At 44.2% G+C, this 27,975-nt stretch overlaps 1 protein-coding gene across 2 annotated transcripts in view; it reads right to left on the reverse strand.

Moving 5' to 3' along the window:
* Positions 1–27,975, reverse strand: part of SPATS2L (spermatogenesis associated serine rich 2 like) — a 99,332-nt gene that overhangs the window by 8,924 nt on the left and 62,433 nt on the right. For both annotated transcript variants that reach the window (XM_048484209.1, XM_048484208.1), the window contains exons 6-8: positions 24,252–24,449; positions 22,175–22,310; positions 876–934 (exon numbers count right to left, since the gene is read on the reverse strand). In XM_048484209.1, coding sequence (XP_048340166.1) covers positions 876–934; positions 22,175–22,310; positions 24,252–24,449 — 393 coding nt within the window. The remainder of the gene's footprint in view (positions 1–875; positions 935–22,174; positions 22,311–24,251; positions 24,450–27,975) is intronic.

Genomic DNA, 27,975 nt, shown 5'->3' on the forward strand with positions numbered 1-27,975 from the left:
AGGGCGGCCCCTACTGGTGGCACAGGAAGATGCAACCTGCCTACCCTCCAAACCAGTGTTTCCCAACCTTTTTGACATCACGGTACCCTTGACCTCACTCTTCATATCTCACGGTACCCCTGCCATTCCCCCCACCTTCCCCTCCCAGTGCCCCTGCTTGCCACCCCCCCTTCCCCTCCCAGGATGACGGGAAGTACGGGGTGGGGGGGGGGTGTCGGGAAATGGCTGCTGACCTGGGCCAGCTCCATGTCCTTGCTGGCACTGGTGGGAGACATCACAAAAGTGAGGGGGCTGGTAGTGTTGCCGCGGTACCTCTGGGACATGCTCATGGCATCCCAGGGACCCACGGAACCCTGGTTGGGAATCACTGCTCCAAACCCGACAGAGTAGCCTCCTAACCTCCCGGGGATGCACTGTAGCCCGGAGAACCCATCTCCGGACATCCCACTGCACAATTCCACTGTCGCTGCCTTTGGCTTCTGAAATTGTTTTCAGAAGAATTTTTTTCTTTTCAATTAATACTTCTGATGGCTAAATGTTGTTTTAAGCATGCTGATTGTGCAACTGAGGCCTCTTCCGAACATTCAGAATAAGACACTTTCAACCCACATTCAATGTACTTTGCAGCTGTGCGGAATAGCAAAATCCACTTGCAAACCATTGTGAAAGTGGATTGAACGTGCATTATTCTGCATGTGCGGAAGGGGCCTGAGAGATCCACACAGCCTGAATCAGAACTGAGTGTCTGATGCAAACTGCTCAACAATTTGGATAAATGGTGCAGTCCTTTTTTCTAAATAAACTGATTGGCTTTACTTCTGCAGAAACAGCTGTGGTTCCGAAGTACCCAAAAGCCCCTTCTGGTTTTTACTTACTGGCTTCTTCTTTAACTTTATCAACTTCTGCCATTAAAGCCACCTCTCTGTCAATGATACTGAAAACAAACACACATATATTAGTGAAGACCCAAACAGTAGGAATGTAAGGGCAGGGTTATCAGGAACACTAGAGCTTAAGTAACTATACTCTTTGATTTAATGTAGAGAGGAATTTCCTTGGCACAAAATGTGAGCATTAGGGAAATAAGTGGAATAGGGATCAATTTAAGAAATTAACAGGCCTTGACTGGAATAATGTAAACACAAAGGAAATGGATGTCTCCTGAGTTGAGATGAAGGAAATCCAGAGCTTGCTATTTGCTTTGAGGAGGAGATCATTACAGGAAGCAGAAAATGGATGCTAAGAAACCCAGCAGGGCCATACCACACTAGGGATCAGAGTGTCAGAAAAGCAGCAATGATGGTGGAGCTGTCTTAAAGGGGTTATAAACTAAGGGCTCTTGCTGAAACCACGAGAAAAGTCACAAGTCTGGACACATGACGGACATTTGTTATTCACAAGAACAGTCTTCTGCTGCATGTTGAGATGCCCAGCATATCCCAAAGAAACAGAGAGGTTTTTTGCGCACAGGTTATTGTGGCTTGGCACGATCATAGTGCATTGCTCAGTGCTCTCAGATGACTACATCCATGTGCATCGAGAGGCAATTGTGAAAACCCACAAAGACACCAGTTGCCACGGGGAATGTGGTTTATGTAACACCAGAAAGGCTTGTACCTTGAATTTTCTCTCACGCACAAATGATATTCCATCAGATACAGCAAATAGTTCAGTAATGTGCAACACGAAGAAGAAGAGTTTGGATATATACCCCCCCCCCTCTTTATCTCCTGTAAGGAGACTCAAGGTATCTTACAAACTCCTTGTCCTTCCTCTCCCCACAACAGACAGCTTGTGAGGTGGGTGGGGCTGAGAGAGTTCTGAATGAACTGGGACTAGCCCAAGGACACCCAGCAGGAATATAGGAGTGTTGGAAATAAACCCGGTTCACCTAATAAGTCTCCACAGCTCATGTGGAGGAATGGAATCAAACAAACCCGGTTCACCTAATAAGTCTCCACAGCTCATGTGGAGGAATGGAATCAAACCCAGTCCTCCAGATTAGAGTCCACCACTCTTAACCACTACATTTTGCTGGCTCTCATGAGTTGAAATGCTTTTCAACAAGACACCTTTTGGGAACATACTTTTGTCGTTCATCTTCCTGTTCTACCAAGCAGCAAAACGCTTGCACCACTTAATGGAACATTTTTGATTTGACGCAGTAAATTTTAGAAGCAACACCGTTGTGCTGCAATGACTTTTCCAACAGATGGCACTCTATGTACAAATTCTATAAATGATGATAGTCACAATGATGCTACAGGATCAATGCTACAAATAATTTTAGGGAATTGGAGGGTGAGTAGATTGTTGGAGTAGATTGTTTGGCACAGATGAAGAGAATCATTAACCTTTAAAACAACAGCGTTAGATTAAGACTGTTCTGATAGCATACTTTACTAACTAGTTACTAGCATGTGCATCAGATCTTTCTATAACAGGGATGTAAATATTCAAGAAATGTATTTTTTAAGAACTAGTAAGTGGAGGAAAAGGAGTAAGTAGTATGTGATTCATCTGCAAATTCCTAGGCTGTACATTGCAGTAATTCCCCGTAGGGGAATTTTGCTTTTCTTTCTGGGGCATTTTATATACTTATGTTTTTCCCCCATGCAGGACCACAACTCAACTAGTTTTCAGCTTCAGGGTGGCAGAGCTGGAACTAAGGCTCATTCCGCACATGCAGAATAATGCACTTTCAAACTGCTTTCAGTGCTCTTTGAAGCTGTGCGGAATGGCAAAATCCACTTGCAAACAGTTGTGAAAGTGGTTTGAAAATGCATTATTTTGCGTGTGCAGAAGGGGCCAAACAAAGGGGTTTTCTAGCTGGATTCATCTGCTTTGGGTTGTGATACTGTTACCTGTCCTGAATAGTTCAACTAGATAGCTCCTTGGATTCAATTTAAATCTCCGAAATCCCAGAAGTGGCTTTGAGAAGTTAAAGAAGCATCATTGGCAGATATCGTGAAGTGTTTTCAACTGCTATCATCTGAAACTTATGTAGAATCCACTGAACTCTGTGGGATGTATTTCCTAGTAAGCATGTTTAGAATTAGGTTGATACTAAGCAAAGTTTCTCCTCACTTTTAACTTACAACCATCTGTAGTTAACCCTATTGCTTAGCCGCATCTGCCTTTTTGAAGATGTGAAACCTGTCAGCACCGAACAAGTGAATGTTGCTTATCTCCCTTCTGAAATGCCACAAATTGTCCCCTCATGGATAGAATACTTGGCAGCTATCTCGTCACTCTTTCAATCTGCTGTGAGGATGAATGTGCCTAAGCAAGGCCCTCATACAATACATCATGGCAAATAGTGATACAGAGCTGGACCAAGATTTTAGAACTCAGTTGCCTGGCTCTTACTTTATTTTCTTCCAGGCACCATGCCAAAGCATATGTTTTAACCTAGGCTTTTAATTATGGGTAGAAGTTACATCCAATGGCTTGTTCTTACACTGCAATGTTTTAAGTTGACTTGAACAGGACTCTGAAGAGATAGCATAGTAATATCCTGAATAAATAACACTGCAGTAGAACAGTTTTGTCATCTCTTTTAGTCTCATTTAGCATTTGGTGCCCTCCACTTAAGAGCCACAATTTATAATGGATGTTTCTACTATTCCTTGAGGATTTCTGCTCTGTGGTTATAGGTGAACTATGTGGTCATCACCCAGAGGCATATCTAGGGAAAATGGAGCCCGGGGCAAAATCTAATCCCCCCCCCCCCCCCCCGGGCTCCATCACCACAGGAGGAACCTTCCCATCTCTACAGTAACTCTTACAGTCAAAATAGTTGGTTCTGGGCACAATTTTCTCCTTTAAAAATGAAAACCATCTTCTGGTTCATTGTTGGAGAAGCTTCTTCCTGCCCCACAGGAAAAGATAAGCTTACTGTGGTGATAAAACATGTTGTAAAGTTGTTACTACCTGAACAATTATCATTCAAACTCAAAAATGTAAATTTGCAGATTTTGCCAAATTTTAAATGGATATTTTTCTGGAATATCACAATTAATTGTTTGTGCTGTAGTGCTACGGGTTCCTTCACATTAATGGCTGGGTTCCAGTGATGTGCAAGCGTAAACATAAATGCTCAGTTTTACTTGCATGAGAGCTTGGACAACACCCGCTATCTTCTTCCCTACATGTTATAGTGCCCAAAAGTTAGTCGTTCAAGACCTTGCATAAAAGAAAACCCAAGTGGAGCAACAATGGTCGTTTCTGCACAGTCCAAATATTCCAGGATGGGCAAGTGAAATATCCCGATTCGTGCAAGTTTTCCACATGGCTCCCAGTGCTAAAGCGGGCCTGCCCTGGTGTTGCCTCATGAAATTTCTGGTAGCCTAGGATTTTCAAAAATCGCCAAATTGGCGATTCTTTTCAAATATCCCAAGGTGACCTCACTACCATGCAAACACCACAGGAGCAGAACCAGTTTATTTTTTCCACCTTGCCGCTCTGGGTTGACCAATCAAGAGGGATGCACTTGCGGTATGAATACAAAAGACCCGGGCTCGTGCAGAACAAAGTGGAGTATTACCTCCTGGTCCTAACTCGGCTCCTGGAAAGAAACGGGCAGCTGTGCGGAGGGAGAAACCGAGATAAAATAGACCCAGGTAAAAAAATCCCAGTGGTACACAGGTATAATTTTGCCATGCGGACCAATGAGAGAGACTGCAGTCTTTTTCTTTGTCTCTGCCTTTCCAAGAGGAACAATTGTGCTGGATCCAGCCCAGTATCTTTCTATTGTATTAACCCAAGTCACTGTCAACCATCTAGCAAACTGTCTTTAATAGTTCTGTAACCTTTTGAAGATGTTTTATTCACCATTTAGAATCCCGGACAAGATGAAGAGCAGGACCACCTTAAACATACTATTTCCCTTTCCCCCCACAATGCAGCACATTTGATCTAATATGGGGCTCAAGCGGTGCTTAACAACAGTAACTTGGCATCCTCCACTTGATTTTAATAAAAATTTACCATAAATGCAGAATGAACTTCATCTCAGTATGTCCTCAGTGCTTTGGGAGCAGGGATTTGGAAAAGTTAAAATGAGTTGGGATGTACTCTGCTGCAGTCTAAAGACTAACAGTGAGTAAGATGTAAGGCACCCTCAGTGGAAACTTCTGGCTCTGTAATTGGGGGGGGGATGGTTTCTACATATTGTCACCCAAAGTTAGCCACAGATGATGGCAGTTGATTACAGTTCATGATATCATTCAGAGAGGTTCCCCACCCCAGTCTCTGGAGGGTTTCGTCTGTCATGAGCTGTGTCTTCCCTCCCCCCAGCAGATAAACACACATACGACATTTTTAAAAAGTCCCTGAAGCATAAAGGAGCAGCTGAACTGATCCTAAATTAGCATTTAGCTCCCTGATATGTCTGTTGTGCAAATTGCACAGTTGGGAGGAAAGTGGCGCACTCTGCAAGTGAGGAAACTATTATGACCTTTCATGTCTTTCTTCACCCTGAGTTGCTTTTCTCAGGCAAGGCTACTTGGGTGTTGGAACTATGAAATCAAAATGTGGGCTTGGAGTTCCTGTCCACAGCCAGTTAAGCAGCAACTGTCTGCTTAGCAATGGTCAAGGCATCTCCTTAGTGTGAAACCATCCCAGAGAAGATCCAAATTGTGTGAAAGAGACCGCTTACTTGGACTGGCTCAGGACTCTGCTAAAGAAGCCCAACATCAACGCTTTCTCCATATGGAGAATGTGGCTGGCAGCATTATTGCAAGCAGGCTGCCACAAAGGGGTTCCTTATGGCTTCAGAGCTGTACTCTGTTTTTAACATTTATCAGCAAGATGCATTCCATATTCTAAATTATATTTCCACTGAGTCCTGCACTCATAAGACAACAGGGGGAAGATTGACTTTATAGAATTTATATTGTAACAGAGAATGAGTAGATCTAAAAAAAATAACGTTTCCACTTTCTTTCCACAATGTACAGTTGAATATGAGAATGGTCCCATTTTTTTTTGTTGTGGCACAGAAGAGAGAACTTATCATGGGGACCTCAATTTCCTCTCACTGCAGCCATGATGGGTTGGATCCAGACAGCTGTGAGCAGAGCAGATGTTTGCTAAATTCCTGTTCTTTCTTTAGTCCCCATATCTCTTCTAAAGCTGCTCTTAAGGGGAATTAGAGAATTCATGGGAATGTGTGTGATACTTTGGCAAAAGAGAAATTGACAGAAATCTCCCCACCCCCCATTCTTGTGGAAATGCCTGCCCCATTCTAGAAGAGGTCCAATTTCTGCCAATTCCCTTCTTCTGCCACACTGTTTCTAGATGCCACGGGCTGGCCACAAAGGAGGCACAAGGCACGGTGTAGTGAACACTCACAGCTTTACTTGATAGGCAAAGAAACTCACAGCTTTACTTGAGACAAGTTAGGCAAAGAAACGCACAGAAGCTCACCGCTCCGTTGGTGCAGCCAGGTCCACTCAAACTAAGTCCTCAAGAACAGTTCAGCCAAGTCCACACAAAGTCAGTCCACAAGTTCAGCAACACAAGATCAGTACAGTTCACACAAAGCAAGTACACAAGCAGAGTTGTAATCCAAAAGTCAGGTGTAACACAAGGTTCAGAGCAGGGCAGCCATCAACATGAGCTGTTGTCATCTGCAAAGGCACGAAGCAGCAACCAGCCCTTTTGATTCATGTGGGACTGATTGCCATGCTTCAGGGAGCCGAGTCTGTGAGCACTCACATCTTGCTTTAGGGAGTCAAGTCTGTGAGCACTCACATTTTGCGAGCAGCCAGTCTGGCTGATCGCCGTCACTCTGTCAGGTCCTGCCATAGCTGGCGCTGCTCTAGCAGGGTAGGGGAACTAAGGAGGACTGCAAGTTGGGGGTGGAGGTGAGCTCTGGGACTGTTCTGGGGGTGCTTGCTGAGCTGGCCCTGGTTCTGTAAGGCAGTCAGAGGCTGGAGTGGCCGTAGCTGGTTCCTCATCCTCCAATGAGTCACTGCTGCCAGGTCTGGCTTCGGGGGTCTCACCTCCACTGGAGTCAAAAGACCGGCATAACAGGCCATCATCCTCACTGTCAGACACAGCAGACCCTGACACCGGAACATAGAAACAGCCATTCTTGGGATGCCACAGATTATATGCTACACACGAAAACCATTCAAGAGTCCAGATACAGAACATATCTTCCTTGGGTCTTGATGAGCTGTGGCTCAGAGGCATATCTAGGGAAAATGTAGTCCAGTGCAAAATTTGAGTTTTCTGCCCCCCTTCCCTGTATGGGCGACTGCCCTCTCCCACCATGACCAAACAACTTTTTTTGCACAAAGTCAGTGTATGGACCCGGGTGGAAGGAGGAAGGGTGTGGGAGGCAATATTCCACCTCCACGTGATTAAATGGCCACAACCTGGGGACATTTGTTATATGTCCCCTGGTTGCTTGATGCAGCCCTGTTGGCTGGCTGTTGTATATAACTTCCTAGGAGCACAGATTGTCAAACTTCACTTGGCCTCAGATGTAATGGACTACAGTTCCCATCATCCCCTGCCAGAATGATGCTGGCAGGGGATGATAAAACTTATGAATCCAACCAGGAAGCCTTGAAGTTTATTTTCTCTTTCGCCACGGGACTGATTTGCAAGTGAGACTGAAGAACAGTTGTGCTCTTCTGATGGGTGCCACAATTTAGCTTTGAGGAATCCAGATAAGGTACTGCCTCAGTTCTGGAAGTGTTTAAAATGTTATTATTTGATCATTGTTTGGCACGTGAAAAAACTACACTTGGCAGAAGATCATGAGACTGAGAGGCTCCTTCGCAAACGCAGGCTTTGCATCTGTTCAACAAAACATGCCCATGAAAGGACAAAGAATTACTGGGTTGCTTAATGCAAATGTATGCATGGGTGCCGATCTAGAACGCTGATTAACAGTTTTGTCAAATGAATGACGAATGGAAGCATGCGTGGCAGGGAAAACCCGTAGGCTGCTGACAATCCCAAAGAGAAGCAGCTGCCGACCACATATTTTTTTGCAAAGCTTTAGGCACAATATTGTTCCATTATTATCTCCCAACTGTAATGCTGTTTCCCACAAAACACGGGAGTTTGCATAGCAAGCCACATAATACCTCATTCTTATTCTGGCCACAGAGTTAAGACTTGGTAGAAAGAAAACTTAAACAAGGGATATAAAGTAAATCAACCAGAATTAAGCTCTGAGTAAACCATTTGGTAAATACTAGGAAAAAACTATCACATGAGAATTAGCCTTTAACAAGCATTTTTATGGAGTGCTTAAAACGATAAGCCCCACATTTTACAGAGCACAGCTATTACTAAAAATATCCATTGAAAGCATAAAAGATGTGCAGTGTTGCAGATTATCGCTTCTAACCAAGTCAGGCCAACTTTATTAATAAAATTAACAGGATTTATTGCAGGGGAAAGTGCAAGTATACAACTGCAGGTGACTACAGTATCAGTGCACACTGAATCCCAAAAGAGATTTTGTATAAAAAATTATACACTTGCTATTAACAAGACACTTTACACATCTAATTGACACTCAGCGATGCTGATTAACAGTGCTAATCTAAACAGACTATTCAACAGGGTTTACTCCCGCAGAAGCATCCTTAGAATTGCACTAACTGAATGTAGCATCCATGGTAAAAGCACACCCAGTTTCTCATCTTGAGTGCCACAAGAACAATAGTATTGTCAAACAATTGATCTACAAAGTCCAGCATCCTAACTGTAGTCAGCTCTAGACATTTGATGCAATTCCAGGTGTGTAAGATGAAAAGGAAGATAGGGCTCCTTGAGCAGCTATTTGAAGAGTTTCCTCCTGGCAATCTTAAAGATGAGCAGGCCAGACCGTGGTTGGAAACTTAAGAGGCTGCAGCACCATATGTCTATTGGGGGTGGGTCACCACCACACACACACACAACACACACAACACACACACACACACACACCTACACACCTCCCCCCCTCCAAACAGAAAACTAGATACTAGGAAAAAAGAATCAGTCCAGCCTTCCTCTTATATAGATTTCTACATGTCTGGGAAACAGTCATGGTAGCTTGAAGTGGTGCAGTCCTGATACAGATTCATCAGTGCATTCACTTTCAGTAAGAACTCAGGGCTCAAGAGGAAGCAAGAGGTTTGACTGAACACGCCCAAAACAAAGGAACAAATATATCCAAGAAAATATTGCCACAATGTGCTTCATGGACCCTATACAAATTAAACCTGGTAAGAACAGCTTCTTTATAACTAGTTGACAGTTTAAATGTTGAACTGGATGATATATCCAGTATTTTGTCTCGTAATGTCTGAATTATAGATACCAAAGTACCGGTTTCAAGTGTTCTTTCACTGATTAAAGGCAGAGTGGATCTGTCTGCCTCTTATATAGAGTGATTACGCACAGTACATTACCAGCAGGGCTCGACTTGTGTTCAGCCTGGGTAGTCCGCTTTGTACATGAATTCGACACACAAGTCCAACTCTCCCCAGCCGACCCGCCTGGGCCAGATCTTTACTCAATCCTGCTTTCAGGAATTGCACTGAGTGAACTTCGATGTGAGGAGCTCACTTTGTCTGTGGAGTACTTTCGATTCGCCCTCAATAATCACGTTGTCCCTGTCTCAGCTTAATCAGGGGCTTAATTTCCCCTTTAACCCAATCCGCGGCATTTTTTTGGCCAACCATGGGAAAGGAACCAATTGGGAACAGAGAGAGTTAGATGATGCTGGTCGACCCGCCCACTGGCGCTGGTGGGAGAGACGAACTTGGCAATGTCGCGGTTGCTTGATTGAATCGAGCTCAGGTGCCAACTTTTAAATTTGGCAGCCAATGGGAATGTGAAGCAGGAAGCGGCGTGCACAGCTCATCCCACCCTCTAGGCTTCGGCTAAGGAAAAGGAAGCAGAGATTAGCCGCTGTCTTGTGAATGACAGCTAGTGACTTCATGAAGAAAAAATTCCGGCAAGGCGGCGCAATTAGAGCCTACAGGAATGTACTGTAGAAGATCACCCCAAATGTAGTAGGAATTCTGCTTGTTAGTTCTTAATAAACCAAGGAGCTACTGGTTTTGGACCTACTGGTTTTGTATTTTCTTCATTTTCTACTGACTCTTCACAGCACTGATACACAACACTAGAGGCAGGACAGTATTCTCTACTGCATTGCCTGGAAAGAACATGTCGGATCTCTTGCCCCATCCAGATATACACTGGGATCACTGACAGAGATGCTTTCCTGCTCGTACTCATCAAATGATTGCTCATATCAGGCAGTTCCATTTTGCTGGTTGTATCATATAAGTTTTAAGATGGAATTTTTAAAAATCCTAATTTTCGGTCACTGCTGCATCCTAAGGATCTGAGTCCTGTGACATGTATACAGTGTAAAAAACAAAAGTATTGTGTTCATAAAGCCACCTGATGATTTGTGCTTTCTCTTTGAGACATCAAAGAATAATGCGCTGTCACTGTAATGCTCAGTCTTAACAAATTATACTTACGCTTTGAAGTTATATCCACTTTCCTCTTGATGGCAATAGCCTCTTTTCAAAAAACAGATTAAGTAATTGATGTATATCCTTTCATTGCATGGAAGGTATTCTATATCACTGTCTTTTTCTCTGTCTCCTTTCTAGGTTACTACTGTACATAATTTTAGAGACAGACAGACAGACAGACAGACAGACAGACAGACAGACAGACAGACAGACAGACAGACAGACAGACAGACAGACAGACAGACAGACAGACAGACAGACAGACAGACAGACCCCAGAGCCCGACCCGACCCGACCCAGGCAGAGCCACTATCTGTCTTTGCAGATACAGGCTAGGATTTTGCCCTAGCTACATATTTAGAGATAGAAGAAGAGTTAGGTTTTTTTACCCCATTTTTCTCTATCTTTAAGGAGTCTTAAAGTAGCTTACAAACTCCTTCCTTTCCCCTCCCCACAACAGACACCTTTGTGAGGTAGGTGGGACTGAAAAGAATTCCTGAGAGGAGACTGTGACTGGACCAAGGTCTCCCAGCAGACTGTATGGAACAATAGGGAAACAAACCTGGTTTATTATTATTATTATTTTTTTTGCAGTTTATGCCTACCATTTTGCAATGAGTCTCCCACATAAGACTCAATTTTTGAACGGAGAAGTCAAGCTCTTTCAAACAGGGAAAGCTTCCAAACAGCAAACTATTTAAAGAGGCAAGAAGTCTTTTTTAGAAATAGAAAGCTGTATAAAAAAGCACAAGGCAACAGAGTAGAAAAGGAAGAGCAACCTGAAGAGCAAAACTGCTTAAAACATTTTTAGGCAAAACCACAAAAAGAATAAATTGCCCTTCCTTCTGAATGCAGGAAGCCAGCCAGAAGAGGCTGTAGGGCCCATGGTGAGTGAAGAGGAGTTGATAAAGGAAAGAAAACAGGGGAGATTGCAGAAAAGGAAACTGGATGAATTCAGACTGTCCCAGTTTCCCATGAGGAGAAAATGTGAGAGGTCAGTTACCCATGTTGAAGCCCCAGTGTTTCCAGAGGCGTTGGAAGGACAGTCTGCGAAGAGATGACCTAGAGCTGAGAGGGCAAAGTCATTCCAGCTCCACTTGACCTACACTCGAGGGGTTCTTAAATAACCAAATATGTAATTACTGATCTCCTAATGACAGAAACTCTTACCATATGCTCCACCCAATACTGCTTTGCAAAATGAGTAAAATATGAAGGCTGCTCTTCCATCTTACCTGTGACTGTTTTCTCTCCTGATACAGGCTTGTTATTCCCAAAATGGAGCGAAAATATGGCTGGCCTGGGGATAGCAAAAGCATACGATCCACGGGCGCCATTAGCACAGGGGGGTGCAACTGCTTATGCAAGCCGTTGCAGCCCTCCCAGCGCCCGCCAGAAAAACTGAACCCAGCACCATTTCAGAGTGGCTAGGAGGCGCGCACTAACGCTGGCCCCGCCCGACTGGAAGCCGCTGCCCGATGTGAGCAATAGCGGCTTCCCGTCTCCCCACTCCTCGCCCGCCACCTGCCTGCTCTCGGTGGCCTCGACCTGAAGGTTTCACGCCCTGCTCACGAGCATGGAAACGGGTCTGCGCAGGTGCAGGGGGCAGGGGAATGTCCCCGGAAGCCCTGGCGGCTGGCCCGGAGGGACGAGGAGAAACAGGTAGAGTCGACCGGGAACAGCGGTGTCCAAGTGGCGCCGTCTCCCCGGTTCTTTCTGGGACCGTCCGTGTGGACAGTCCCAGCGTCGTCGGGTCGGCGTCAGAAACGCCGACCCAAGCCCTTCCGCCTCCGTGCGGAAAGGGCCTACAACTGTCATTTCCCAACTGCCATTTCTCTTTTTCCCTGCTTGGCTCTGCCCTCTTAGAACTTTCCAGTCACACACATTGCCCACTCCATTCCAATACAGTACAGTTATGTAAGTGATGAACACTGGGGCAAAATATCCAAATTTGAAGCCAATGCTTATGAGGGATAGACTTGTAATGATTAACCAAGAAAAAGATCTTGGGAGGGTGGTTGATAACTTGATGGAAATGGCAGGTGTGAAAAAGGCCATTTTAATCTACTTATTTTATTTGTTTTCTATGCCACCCTTCCCTGACGGCTCAGGGTGGCTTCCAGCAATCCAATGAGCACACAAAATACATCTAGGGATTATTTTTTTTAAGGAAAGGAATTGAAAACAAAATTGCTATAGTACTGAACTGTGGTTTGGCCACATTTGAAATAGTTCTTGTCTCAAAAACAATGTTGTAGTACTGAAAAAGGCAGAAGAGACTTATGATAATGATCAGTGGGTTGAGGTTCCTTCGCTCCAAAGAAAGATTAAGGAGTTTGGTGTTTTTTGGTATAGAGAAAAGATGACTCAACAGGGAACATGAAAGCAGTTTATAGCCTCATGGATAGGTTGGGGAATGTGGACTGAAATACCTTGAAGTCACCCTATGAAATGAACAGCAGAATCAGGACATACAAAAGGAAGTTCTTCAATAGTCATGCTGGATAATATGCGGAATTTCCTATCATAGGTTGTGACTTGGCTTAGATAAATTCATGAAGAACATCTCCAACAATGGCTTATAGCCATGATGTCTACATGGAACATCCATTTTTCAGAAGCAAGAACCATCTGAATACTAGTACTGAGAGGCCAACGACAGGGGGAAGATTCTGGCTATCGTGCCCTTCTTTTAGATCTTCTAGAAGCATCTGGCTGACCACTGTCTGAATCAGGATGCTGGCCTAGATCCAACATGGCTGCTCTACATATGTTTTTGCAGGCTTCTAGCATCACAAATGGTACTGAATCCAGCTGCTCTCCATTAAGAGTGTGAATTCCACTGCTGTTATAAACGAGAGGTTCACTTGTAATTTTTCTTTACACGTAACTTCACAAGCAGCTGGAAGCTTACGCTCTAACACATCATTGGAGCTGAAGTCCTCAGCTTGGCAAAGCATAATGATATTTTATATGCTTTTAAGAGCCAACACTGCTCTTTATAAGCTGAGCACTGAAATGTTCTGCTTTAAACTGGCCAACATAGAAATGGTTTTCATTTCCACACTGAACACATTACAGATTGAGCTGACAGATGAAATACCTAATGCTGAAAAAAATGTAGAACAGATTATAACTGGGAAGGGAAATATCATCCACACTAAACACACACTCTGCAAGGTTTTCTGTACTTTTTTTAAAAAAAAGACATTATCTATGACAAACCAAACAGAGACATAGAATCGTATCCAACCAGTGTGTCCACTAGTGAAAAAGGAAGGAGAGATTCCATTTGATTACCAAAAAAGGCTATGATAGGAATGATGGCACTTGCATATATGAAAGCCGTGTGGGATGGTGGCTGACAGTGAGGAGTCAGCTGGATGAGAGTGAAGAAAAGATTATTCAAGTCAACCCATACCAAACATATATAGACATAAAAATGTAAACCCAACTGGTTTCAGGATAAAGACAGATAACCTCTCTCTCTCTTTTTTAAAAACTTGCTACTCTTCTCATCTCGCTTGGATAGGATTCACAGGTGTTGGTAGGGTTTTAAAACCTTCCAAATCAATTCGGCCAGTGTCAGCAGAGGGACAAAAAGAATCGCATGCATACACCATGGGAAGAAGCGCCTCTCTCAGATAACCTTCTTTAAATCTATTAAAATGTTGTCTGTTTCCAGCTAATACAGCAAAGATTAAGTTGAGCACAGCACAAGGGGAGGCATAATTGCAAGTCTACCTTGAATGAATCAGTTTGATGATATGAACCTGGCCCTTCATATACACTACACCACAATCTATCTATATAAAAGGCAACACATGTTGGCGAGAACTCACCTTTAAAAGAGGTGTGCAGATGTGAGAAAGGAGGGGGTCAGCTACGCTGAAGCGAGTGCATGCCAGGTGTATTGGCGACACAGTTTTCTAGAGCCTGTCGCATTTTGTTGCACAATGGGCTTTATTCCTTGAATGCAAATGTGAATGAGAGGCAGGTGGCCAAGATACACTGTGACAGTTATGCTGATGGACGAGTACACTGGTATCCCCACGACAGGACAGTATGGAGGGAAATGTACTTCTCCCAATATGGAGCATCCTTTACAGTAGATAAAGCACACTAGCTCTTTGATGTGTTAACACCTCTTGATCGTAGGGTCCCTGTTCTGACAATTTAGAGCCCCAGGACATGGCACCCAGATTGGTTAAGACCCCCAGAGTCCACATGGGGAGAAGGGGTCTGAAGAGGGGGGCTTTTCTTTTGTCCCTCTCTGCTCTCTACAGGTCTTTCTTTCATTGCAGTCTTTGGGCTGCATTTTGGTGGCATAATCATATGTGTGTTTGTTATGAAGAATGACAGAGAGGAAGAAGAAGAAACATTAGCACTTATACTTATGGCAACTCCATAGGGTTTTCCGGGCAAGAGAAGTTCAGAGGTGGTTTGCCATTGCCTGCCTCCGTGAGGGCTGAGAGAACTGTGACTGGTCCAAGGTCACCCAGCAGGCTTCATGTGGAGGTGTGGGGAATCGAACCCAGTTCTCCAGATTAGAGTCTGCCATTCTTAACCATTATTTAACGAAGAGAGCCACTTCTTTGCCCACCTGCCTCACTGACGAAATACAACCCTGTGGCATCGACCTCAAGTGATGTCACAAGAGAGAGTGGCTGATTTTTCCACAAGGTGGGGGCAGCTATCTGGGAAAAGGAAGGCAAGAAGAAACTTTCTGCCCCAGCTTCCTGACTGGGCTTTCAGGAAGTCTGTGGGGAAAGGACCCTTACCCTGACAGGACGGTGATTCAGTTCTGCCACTGGGTGGCACCTTCCTACCACAGCAAATTTCATTTATTGCAGTGGAACTGACCTGTAAGAAAATCCTAGGTCTCCTTTCTCAAAAATGAGTTCAGTGGAACTTAGTTCTGATAAAACATGTATTATTTCTTGCACCTGAATAGGATAAGTGCTAAAACAGCTGTGATCCCATGTCCTAATTTTTAAAATTTTACTCATAAACTATCACTAGGAGCTGCAAATGTGAACAGAATATTTTCAAGACCGCATCGCCCCATATCGCCCTTCAAGGCCCCTCTGCTCATCCGATGGGAACCTTTTATCGGTCCGTGGCCCGAGAGATATTTGGCTGGCTCCAACATGAGCCAGGTCTTTCCCACCTAGCCAGTCAGATCAAACTGTACAATAATCTCCTCTCGGCCTCAGGAGTGAGGGATGGGGAGGGGGGAGGTGAGGGAACAAGTTGGGATGGATCCATCTAAGTCGCCATCCATTTTTTATAAATTATTCCTTAATTATGTTGCTATACTGGAATTTTGGAAAGCGTGTTATAATTTTAATGCTCTGTTTATTTACTGTTTTAGTGTGCTTTAACCTGTTGTAACCAGCCCTGAACCCCTTGGGGAAAAGGTGGGATAAAAATAGATAGACAGACAGACAGACAGACAGACAGACTGATAGATAGATAGAAAGTAAATAAAATAAACAGAAGTATTGGGGGAGGAGTGTTTAGAACTTTCCCTACAATGTATTTTTGATCTAAATTATCTAAATTTCCCCCCCACTGTGGGGGGGGGGAGGCAGCCACACCTCTAAAAATAAATATTACCCTCATCAGGAAGGTATGAAGGTACTGGTACCTTCATACTGTAAACAGCAGGAGACTGTAGCTTGGAGGAAACTAGTGCCTAGTTCTTATCACTTTGGTTGCTCTGCCATTCAAGGCTAGATGCATGAAAACCTGAGAAAGGGCTCTCTCAGTGGTAGTACCAAAACTTTGTAACTTTCCCCCCAAGAAGATTCACCTGTCTCCCTCTATTGGTATATTTTGCCAGCAGATGAAGTCTCTTTTGTTTCATTCGGAATACCCCCAATAACAGTTATTGGCCTTCCTTCTGTTACAGCAAACAGGGCCAGGCCAAGTATGAGCCACAAGTAAAAATATTATAAAAGAAATATTTTTATTGAGAGTGGCAAGGGTTCATTCAGCACTGAGGGAAGGGACGATTTTGAATGGAAATGCCACCACCTTTGATATTGGATATCGGGGGCACATCAAAGGAAACTGACATATGATAAAGAAAAGATGTGCCTACTTACTCAGGGTACATCAAGGTTCCTTCCAGAGACATCCTGGCACCTGAATGTTTCAATTTTCACACTTCCCCCTCCCATCTCCAGGGCCATTTGGTTAACTGTTATCTATACGGCCTTCTTTGTAATAACAGAAGATGTTTTGCCTGCTCTGCCTGGTATGTCTTGACACTGTATCTGATTGTTCATCCTGACGTATTTGATTTATCAATAGGGCTATTAGGAACCGTTGCCTGAATTTAGTGAAGATATAAACTGTCTCCTCCTGTATTTTTCCAGATGCAACTGACAATGTTTTTAACATACTTCCTTCTATCCGTTATTGCTGTTTCCCTGCTAGTTGATAAGTAACAATGCTAACTAAGACAAGACAACGACGTCTGTCTGGCTTGTGAATAACTTTTGCCTTCCTTTCACATTTTTGTTGTCTTGTATCTAGGCCAGCTATAAACTGTTACATTCTCATTCAAAGGCCATTGTGTGCTGGTAAAGCAGGGGAAAATGCCAAATGGAAACTTCAGGAACCTTCCTTTACCTCAGGACAAATTTTTATATCAAAAGGGTGGTTTATACGAAAAGTTAAAATTGTCCAGATACAGATTTATGCATGGTAAGATCTAACACAGCGGTTCCAAAGGAGCAAAGGCCCTTCCAGCCAGAATGTATAACTTTTTGGTCCACATTACCACAAACAAAATATAAACCTTTTTCAGACAATAAGAGTCCTAGAATTAAAAGGAAATGCGGGAAAGAAAGAACTACAAGTTGCATCTATATGTAAGTCTTGGGGCTGTGGGGAAGTACAAGCTTGCAATAGAACCATCCAGGGCAGAACAGAAGTAGCAGTTCCCTCCCAAGTATCATTAATAATATGATAGACGTGACCATAGGCTGCAGGATCATGAACAGCAATACGCAAGGTAGTATGTGAATCAGAAATAGTGAGGTAACTTTGAAGGTGTTTCCCTGTCATGGACAAATAGGACACAGAACCTAATTCAGGGATCCAGTCCGACCGCTGGAAGGTAAGTATGAGCTGCACAACTAGCCATCGGAAGGGAACCATAATCAAAATCACCATTTGGCTTATGGATGCACAAAGGAAACTTGTTAAAATGATCAGTGTGTACAGTGGTGGTATATATTTGGCAATCAGGGGAAACAACATGATAAACAACATCCAAATTTGGCAATCAGGGGAAACAACATGATAAACAACATCCAAAATGTTGGGGGCAGTGATCCATTCCATCTGTTAAGGGACATGGAACATGGGCATACAAAGTTCTGGTAGTTTCATCTGGAGCTACTGCTATATGAGCACGGACCAGAAGGATTTCTGCAGCGGAGCTGGAGGAACTGGACTTCGCTCCTGCATGAAACCTCTCTGGCGGGTGTCTCTCTCTCCAGTGTTTGCTTATGTGTTTTAATTGAATTATTTTATAATGTTAAATAATGTTTTTAATTATTTTAATATTTCCATGTGATCTACTTTGGAGACCCTAAAAGGGTGAAAAGAGAACATAAAAATGTTTTAATGTAGTGGAACACAAACACGCCAACAAGCTCACAAAACACGCACAATTTGTGGATATTAAAAGCAATGCCATGGCTCCAGCCCTGTGCTTAAGTAAACTGAAGGGCTCTTAAGTTAAGACGATGTTGGATGCTCTCAGGAAATGTCTGTCTCTCAGCACAGACACTTCACCTGCGATAATCGGATGAAACTGCTGGACTCCTTCCATGCTGCAAGATTGGCTGAGATGAAGGGCTTGAAGAACTCAGAGAGTTTAGAAAAGATACACTAACATACATTATTTCTGTGCATTCAAGTAAGGAGGAAAGCGTGCTAATGATTCCAAGTGTAACCCAGACTGCAAGGTCCTATTAGTACTGGTAACTTCCAAATTTTATTTGAGACATTCAGAGTTCCAAGTATGGCAAGGTATTGGAAGTATTGGAAAGGAAGGCAAAGAAGGAAAATCTCGTGCAATTATGTGGACTGCAGTAAAACACAAGATTCCTGTGAAGTACAAAGCAGCACTGGACGGCTGGCGAAATATCTGTAGCTAGGAAGAACTCTTGAGGGTTTTCCAGCTAACTGCTTCAGTGTACTCTCCACTTAATTTAGTGACTGGGTTCACTGTCTGCTGAGCAGCTGCTTCATGAACACAAACAACCTTCCTCTGACTCTCAGCAGTATTCCTAGCAAAAGTGAACTACCGCCCCAAAGGAAATGAAAGCTGTAAAAAGTCCACCCTGTTTTGAGTGTCAGGATGAATGATGGTTAAACCCTCCTTCCTGTTCTAGAATTATAAAGACTGTTAACACCACACGCCGTCCAGCATTCCTCAGATGCAGAGAGAATTAATGGCTCAGTTTTAGATCCCTCCCCCCACCTCCTCTTCCTGTATCTTAAGTGAAAAATGCTATCAAAATTCCTTTTTGCTTTCCATGCACTTCCTGGCTGCACATGATTTCACTCAGTGAGATTTTTTTTTGTAGAACAGATAATAATTATATTTTCTCCCCAATGTTATTCTGGAACCAATTTCTATAAGCATCTAGTGAAGTAGCTATCTGCACATTACAAAAATTCAGTGCTTATTTCACTCCATCTGGCAAAAGAAAATATCTGAGACGTTGCTCGGGTCAGTTTTGCACCCCATGTTATTGAATCTCAACCACGCTATTTTCTACAGTTTATTTTTCATTGGTGGTGAAAAGAAGACCATCTGGGTGTATAACAGAGGTTTCCTTTCAATTCTCCATAGGACAGTGTCAGTAAACCCACTGGATACATGAACTTATTTGCTTAATGTTCAGAGCCCTGTGGCTTTTATTCTTTGTTCATATCAATTCCTCTCATACCAAAAACTCAACGGCTTTCTGCCAGTCTGCAAAGCTGTGAAAAGGACATCCATGGGCAATGTAGGATTTTTGGCACACTCAGAACAATATTATTTGGGTGAAAAATTGAAATAGTTTTTTTTATTTGTAAAACAATCTTCTGAGCTGTCCTGTATAAAAATTGTGTGTGTGTGTGTGTGTGTGTGTGTGTTTTTCCCATCAAGGCATAGCCAACTTACAGCGACCCGTGGTGGGCTTCTCAAGGCAAGAGATTTTCGGACGTGGTCTACCATTGCCTGCCTCCACATCATGCCGCTGGTATTCCTTGGAGGTCTCCCATCCAAATACTTGCCATGACTGAGGTTGACAGGTCCAAGGTCACCCAGGTGTGACCGGTCCAAGGTCACCCAGCAAGTTTCCATGGCAGAGAGAGGATTCGTGCCTGAGTTTTCCAGATCCTAGTCTGACACCTTAACCACTCCACAACACCTGTTCTCTCCCTCTCAAAAAAAAAAACCCCAGTTAAAAGCCCCTAAAGTCAGAAAAAGAGTGAGTGAATAAATTTTGGGACTGTTATTTGAGAGACAGTTGATGATGGTTGATGGCTGAAAAATGGAATTTGTAAAAAAACCCACCCTGCAGTTATCTGTTCAGAACTGTTGCTGAGCTTATGAGAATGGAAACTTAAAGACTGATCCAGATACCAATTTCTAAGACTGAGGGTGAAGATATAGCATTCAACTGATATAAAGCAGAAGTTAGCTGTCCGGGGGTCGCCGCGTCGGCTCGCCCTGGACTCGCCCAGCTGGGAGGCGGGGCCGGCGGTGGACCGGCGGCGGGACCCCGCAGCGGCCGGCCCGATGAGGAAAGCGCCGGTGAGGTTGCCGGCCGGCCGGAGGACGGCCACGGGGCGACGCAGCTGCGGCTTGTCGGCCCGCCGGCTGCCGGCGGGGGAGCGACGCAGCTGCGGCTTGTGAGGCCGCCGACGGCAGGCGGCCGGGCCGAGAGCGAGGCCGGGAACGCCCTCGAGGCCCGGGAGCGGCTACATAAGGGCCGAGCAGACGGGAGGGCGAGGCCGGAAGCAACGGGTCATGGGAGGGAGTTGCGGGGGCCGTGGGAGGAGAGAACAGGCGTGGGAAAGGAGCTGAGAGAGAGAGAGAGAAGGAGAACAGAGGAGTGGGCGAGAGAGGAGAGAGAGAGAGCGGAGGAGATACAGAGGAGCGAGAGGGGGCGAGGGAGGAAAAGGAGGCTGGTCAGGGGGATAGCCAGCCCCTCACCCGAGGGGCTGCAGACCCCAACCGTGTTTAGGGCAAGCCTCAGGCGGGAGGGAGACGACTCTTGCCCCTCCCCCCTTGGCGGCCACCCTGTGGTTTCGGCGACTGACTGTGCGAGCCCCAAAGACCGGGGCCACTGACGAGGAGACCAACACCTCGGATAGGGACGGTGGGACGGCTTGTCAGCCCGGACTGCAGGAGGGGGAGGGGGAACGCCACTTTAGCCAATGGGAGAATGAAAAATTATATCATCAGATAAAGGGAGGGAGAAGAGAGTTTACAAAAAAGAGTAAAGACTAAATGCTATGGGTTGGATCCAATCATCTTTTCTCCTGGTGGAAGAAAGAGAAAGGTCCCGCTCCCCCCCCCAAAAAAAAGCTTATCTGGGGATCATTGGACCTGCAAGGTCAAAAACCATATGGGATGGAGGCTGTAGTAAGGAAGAGAGTTGGATTAAAGTGAATGAAAATGCCAGCTGGGTGCAACCAATTGTACAATTGTAACCTGGAGATCTGGGTTTGATTCCCCACTCCTCCATATGAGTGGTGGACTCTTATCTGGTGAACTGGATTTGTTTTTCCTCTCCTATACATGAAGCCTGCTGGGTGACCTTGGGCCAGTTACAGCTCTCTCTGAACTCTTTCAGCCCCACAAAGTGCCTGTTGTGGGCAGGGGAAGGAAAGGAGTTTGTAAGTTGCTTTGAGACTCCTTACAGGAGAGAAAGGAGGGATATAAATCCAAGCTCTTCTTCTTGTCAGTCAAAGGCAGGAGAAGGGGATGGGGCCCCTTCCAGGGCTTTTCTGGTCTTTGAGGGAGAAGCCATCAGAGTCAGACATGGCAACAACCACTGGGTGACCTGATGGTACCTGACTGCATGACTCACTGAGTCCTAGCTGCTTGCTGCTGTTCAGACACCCTATTAAAGTCTGTGTGGTGTAGCGGCTAGAGCTTCAGGGCAGAGTCTTGGGAGACCCAGGTTCAAATCCTCAGTCTGCCACAGAAGCTTGCTAATTGATGTTGAGCTTGCCACAGGCTTTCAGTCTAGCTGTCCTCGCAGGGTTGTTGTGAGAATGAAAAAAGGAGAAGAGATTGTGGAGAAAGGCGGGGTATAAGTGAAATAAATAAACAATAACTACAGCTGAAGATGGAAGGCAACTAAAGGACAGGTTGATGAAGGAGAGAACGACGAAGGATGTCTTGCTATTTAATTGTTCTGCTGGATTATACTATAGAAAACATTTATTCAAAGATCATTTATTCCCGCCATTTGTTCCCATCTGGTATTAAGACACAACTAAGGTGAATATATCCTGAAGGTAGAATCTTGCTTGCAGTCTGTGGATAAAATGGAGCAAAGCATTCTACCTTTTCTAAAAAAAGAATATCAATGGGTTTGCATTCTAAAACGCCTCCTCTGGCTTTCCCACCTTCCCCTACTTACCAGCTATGTAATTCAGCAAAGGCAGATTTGATCTTCTTTACTGAATTATCCACTTCCTCCTTAATCATCATCCGGTATCTTGTTAGCGAAACAGTGCAGCGTTGAAGATCTTTAACTGATTTCTCAATATTTGGACCTAGAAAAACAACCAAACATTTTTTAAAAATCATTTGGGATCAAACATAAGCCAAAAGTGAATGAAATAAGTCTGCACACAATCAAGAAGAAAAAAATGAGTCTGTAAGCATGAGGGGGGAAAAACTGAATGCAAAAGATTTGACCTTATTTTCAAGCTCATCTTCAAGGACAAATAAAACAAATACTTCAGCCTTTACCATGCAGACATACCAAGGAATTTCTCATGCCTCTTAATCAGAAGACAAACTGAAAATAAAATGACTTTGATGACCAGACACTGTTTTCATGGTCAGCAACGCTTAAACATTCTTGCTGGAGTTCATGGATGCTAAATCCACTGCAACGTTGGAATAACATTGTGATTTTCAAGGCTGCATGGGTGCTACAATAGTCTGTGCCAGTATCCCTGGTATAATTGTGTATTTGCTGGTGCAAGAAGTCACTTCTTAGGTGAAACATGCATTCATGCATAAAGTCAGGCACCTTGGGTAGTCACAGAAAGACCACAACAATGTATTTCTACAGCCAGATAAACAGGACAGGGCCCACGTGAATTTTAACTACAAAGTTGTGGACTGAGTTATGGAAAGACTTGCCCCTTCCTATATTTTGTTGTATAGAAAGTTCACACAAGGTTCTGTTCTTACAGATGTAGGTGAGAGCCAGAGTGGTGTAGTGGCGAAAGTGCCAGACTGAGTGCTGTCAAGTCTCAGCTAACTTATCGCGACCCCTGCAGGATTTTCAAGGCAAGAGATGTTCAGAGGTGGAATCAAACCCAGTTCTCCAGATTAGACCCACATTTAAATCTCCACTCGTGCCCTAGGAGTTTGCTGAGCCACTTATACACTCACATCTTGCTAGTGTTTGGATGGGAGACCTCTAAGGAATACTAGGGTCAAGATGTGGAGGCAGGCAGTGGTAAACCATCTCTGAACATCTCTTGCCTTGAAAATCCTGCAGGGGTCGCCAGAAGTCAATTGTGACATGATGGCAAAAAAGAAAAAAGTGGTGGCGGGGAGGAAAGCGAGCTCCCCTGCCAAGCTGCCAATGTAAGTTTTCTCAAAATAGACCTGGAAAACTGCACTCACATGAGCTACACATGTGATGGTCGGTTCCCCCTCTCTCCTCCCCACAACCTATCTTTCTATCTCTGGGTCTATTCTGGTGTATAAAACTTCATGTGTGAACCAGGCTTCCCACTACAGGACAGGCATACCTTTCTAAAAATATATTTCTTTACAGGAAAATATAAGACAGGAATCTGTCCTTAGGGATGGGCTTTTAGGAAGGCCCGCTATGATGTGCTTTAAAAAGCCTTCGTCACTGGAAAGCTCTGTTGCGCCCAGGATTATTTTACCCATTTCCTCTGACAAGGTGGGGACCTTTGGGGAATTTTAGAAGCAAAGAGCAATGTGGGAATTCCCCCACCTTGAGATTTCACCCTCTAGGATTCTATGAGCTCTTAGGATTATTTTTTCTCTGCTCCTTTTCCTTTAACAGCCCATCCTCCGTGAAAACAGTCTGAAGAGCCCAGATTAGCCTGATCTCATGGAAGTTAAGAAAGGTCAGCTACAGTCACTACCGGTACTTGGATTGGAAACCTGCAAGGAAGACTGGAGTTGCTATATGGAGGCAGGCAATGGCAGGCCACCTCTGCTCCTCTCTTGCCTTGTAAACCCTTCCGTGGGGTCACCATAAGTTGGTAGCAATTGAACAGTTCCTCCTCCCAGCCTCACTAGGCACTTTACTATTAGGAACAATGATATATCAGTCTGCACTATTTGCCTTTATGAAGTTACAAAAATAGCATTTCAGTTAGCTGTTTCGCTTAAAAGTCTACTGGAATTGCCTGGCTAGGCAACATTTGCTGTAATACTAAAGACATATTTGTGAAAATGGCGCATTGGATTGCATTAGCCAGACGACGGACCTCATTTACCTTTTTTCTTCAATGAATCTTCTGGTTTTATTTCAAGATGGGATCCAGACAAAGGTGACTTAACCGTGGGTGTTTTTGACTTCGGCCTGCCTACATTGCACTGGGGTCGAGAGGACAGTGACATATCTGGGAGCTCTGTGCTATTTTCATATTTTCTATCAGCCTCTAGAAGCATTTTCTTGAGTTCTGCCTTTTGTCCTGGAGAAAAAGAACAACATTAAAAACTGTCATGAAGTGACAGCATATGAAGATCCATAACAGAGTCATATAACTGTTATTTAGGAAATTAAAATGAATGCTTTTTTTCTCAGAAAAAGGAATACTAAAGGCCAAACAGGGGAAAGGATTGCAAAATGTCCACAATTAAGCAATAGTTTCTGCATTTTACGACGTGAAAGAAAGTGGAAAACTGACCCATCCATAGTGAATGGATTAGGCATAGCTCATCCAGAAAATTAACACTGCCTTCGCCTTTCAGCACCAGGAAGGGCCTGCAGACTGTGAGACTGCGAAATAGGAGGGATTGTATTTTAGTGCTTTACCATCTGTGGCATCTCTCTAATGGTTATGACATTCCATGCCTGCACAATTGATTGAGAAGAGGCGTGTGTCTATGTATATGCCTACATCAATATATACCAATAGCAAAGTTTGCCAAATCTGAGAATACTTAAATCTGGTGACTGGGGTTGTAAACAGGTAAGATAGATTTTTCTACAAAACTGAAAAGGGCTCAAGGTTTGCAGAAATTTTTTAAAAAACTCCAAAATAATAAAACAGCATCTGTAGCTTTAACAAACAGCATCTGTAGCTTTAATAAACAGAAGGATCCGTTTTGGGGCCAGTGCTCTTTAACCTATTCATAAATGACCTGGAAGTAGGGGTGGGTAGTGTGGTGGCCAAATTTGCAGATGATACCAAATTATGTAGGGTGGTGAGAACCACAAAGGATTGCGAAGAGCTCCAAGCAGACCTTGATAAATTAGGTGAGTGGGCTAAGAAATGGCAAATGCAGTTCAATGTAGCAAAATGTAAAGTGATGCACATAGGGGCAAAAAATCCAAACTTCACATACACGCTACAGGGGTCAGTGCTATCAGTCACAGACCAGGAAAGGGATTTGGGCGTCTTAGTTGATAGTTCCATGGGAATGTCAACTCAATGCATGGCAGCTGTGAAAAAGGCAAACTCTATGTTGGGGATCATTAGGAAAGGAATTGAGAATAAAACTGCAAAGATTGTCATGCCCTTATATAAAGCAGTGGTGCGACCGCACTTGGAGTACTGTGTTCAGTTCTGGTCGCCACATCTCAAAAAGGATATTGAAGAGATAGAAAAAGTGCAGAGAAGGGCAACGAGGATGATTGAGGGACTGGAGCACCTTCCTTATGAGGAGAGGCTGCAGCATTTGGCTTTAGCTTGGAGAGGAGACAGCTGAGGGGAGATATGATTGAAGTCTATAAAATTATGCATGGGGTAGAAAATGTTGACAGGGAGAAATTTTTCTCTCTTTCTCACAATACTAGAACCAGGGGGCATACATTGAAAATGCTGGGGGGAAGAATTAGGACTAATTAAAGGAAACACTTCTTCACGCAACGTGTGATTGGTGTTTGGAATATGCTACCACAGGAGGTGGTGATGGCCACTAACCTGGATAGCTTTAAAAGGGGCTTGGACAAATTTATGGAGGAGAAGTCGATTTATGGCTACCAATCTTGATCCTCTTTGATCTGAGATTGCAAATGCCTTAACAGTCCAGGTGCTCGGGAGCAACAGCCGCAGAAGGCCATTGCTTCCACATCCTGCATGTGAGCTCCCAAAGGCACCTGGTGGGCCACTGCAAGTAGCAGAGAGCTCGACTAGATGGACTCTGATCTGATCCAGCTGGCTTGTTCTTATGTTCTTATGTTCTTATGCTCTCATGAGCTGCTGACAAGCAACCACAGTCTTCAAGGCTGAATTTCCCTGAGTAAATGGCAGAGGGAAGGGAAAGGGTCCATTCTAGGGCTGTTTGGCTTTTAAGGGAAGACTCATCAGGACTAGGCCTTGCTAAGATTGCCAGCTCCAGGTTGGGAAATTCCTGGAGATTTTGAAGTAGAGTCTAGGGAGGGAGGGGTTTGGGAAACAGAGGAGCCTCAACCAGATATAATGACATAAAGTCCACTCTCCAAAGCAGCTGTTTTCTCCAGGGGACAGCTATAATTTTGGGACATAAGAACATAAGAACAAGCCAGCTGGATCAGACAAAAGTCCATCTAGTCCAGCTCTCTGCTACTCGCAGTGGCCCACCAGGTGCCTTTGGGAGCTCACATGTAGGATGTGAACGCAATGGCCTTCTGCGGCTGTTGCTCCCGATCACCTGGTCTGTTAAGGCATTTGCAATCTCAGATCAAAGAGGATCAAGATTGGTAGCCATGAATCGACTTCTCCTCCATAAATCTGTCCAAGCCCCTTTTAAAGCTATCCAGGTTAGTGGCCATCACCACCTCCTGTGGTAGCATATTCCAAACACCAATCACACGTTGCGTGAAGAAGGGAAGTGTTTCCTTTTATTAGTCCTAATTCTTCCCCCCAGCATTTTCAATGAATGCCCCCTGGTTCTAGTATTGTGAGAAAGAGAGAAAAATTTCTCTCTGTCAACATTTTCTACCCCATGCATAATTTTGTAGACTTCAATCATATCCCCCCTCAGCCGCCTCCTCTCCAAACTAAAGAGTCCCAAACGCTGCAGCCTCTCCTCATAGGGAAGGTGCTCCAGTCCCTCAATCATCCTTGTTGCCCTTCTCTGCACTTTTTCTATCTCCTCAATATCCTTTTTGAGATGCGGCGACCAGAACTGGACACAGTACTCCAAGTGCGGTCGCACCACTGCTTTATATAAGGGCATGACAATCTTTGCAGTTTTATTGTCAATTCCTTTCCTAATCATCCCCAGCATAGAGTTTGCCTTTTTCACAGCTGCCATGCATTGAGTTGACATTCCCATGGAACTATCAACTAAGACGCTCTAATCCGTTGCCTGGTCTGTGACGGATAGCGCTGACCCCTGTAGCGTGTATGTGAAGTTTGGATTTTTTGCCCCTATGTGCATCACTTTACATTTTGCTACATTGAACTGCATTTGCCATTTCTTAGCCCACTCACCTAATTTATCAAGGTCTGCTTGGAGCTCTTCGCAATCCTTTGTGGTTCTCACCACCCTACATAATTTGGTATCATCTGCAAATTTGGCCACCACGCTACCCACCCCTACTTCCAGGTCATTTATGAATAGGTTAAAGAGCACTGGTCCCAAAACGGATCCTTGGGGGACACCACTCCCGACATCTCTCCATTGTGAGAACTTCCCATTTACACCCACTCTTTGTTTCCTGTTTCTCAACCAGTTTTTAATCCATAGGAGGACTTCCCCTCTTATTCCTTCATTGCTGAGTTTTCTCAACAGTCTCTGGTGAGGAACTTTGTCAAAAGCCTTTTGGAAATCTAAGTAGACAATGTCCACCAGTTCACTCCTGTCCACATGCCTGTTTACACCCTCAAAGAACTCTAGTAAGTTTGTAAGACAGGATTTGCCTCTGCAAAAGCCATGCTGACTCTTTCTCAGCAGGTCTTGCTTTTCTACATGTTTTATAATTTTATCTTTAATGATTGATTCCACTAATTTACCAGGAACAGATGTCAAACTGACTGGCCTGTAATTTCCCGGGTCCCCCCTAGATCC

This window comes from Sphaerodactylus townsendi, linkage group LG02 (assembly GCF_021028975.2).
Source record: "Sphaerodactylus townsendi isolate TG3544 linkage group LG02, MPM_Stown_v2.3, whole genome shotgun sequence".
Classification (NCBI taxonomy): Eukaryota; Metazoa; Chordata; class Lepidosauria; order Squamata; family Sphaerodactylidae; genus Sphaerodactylus; species Sphaerodactylus townsendi.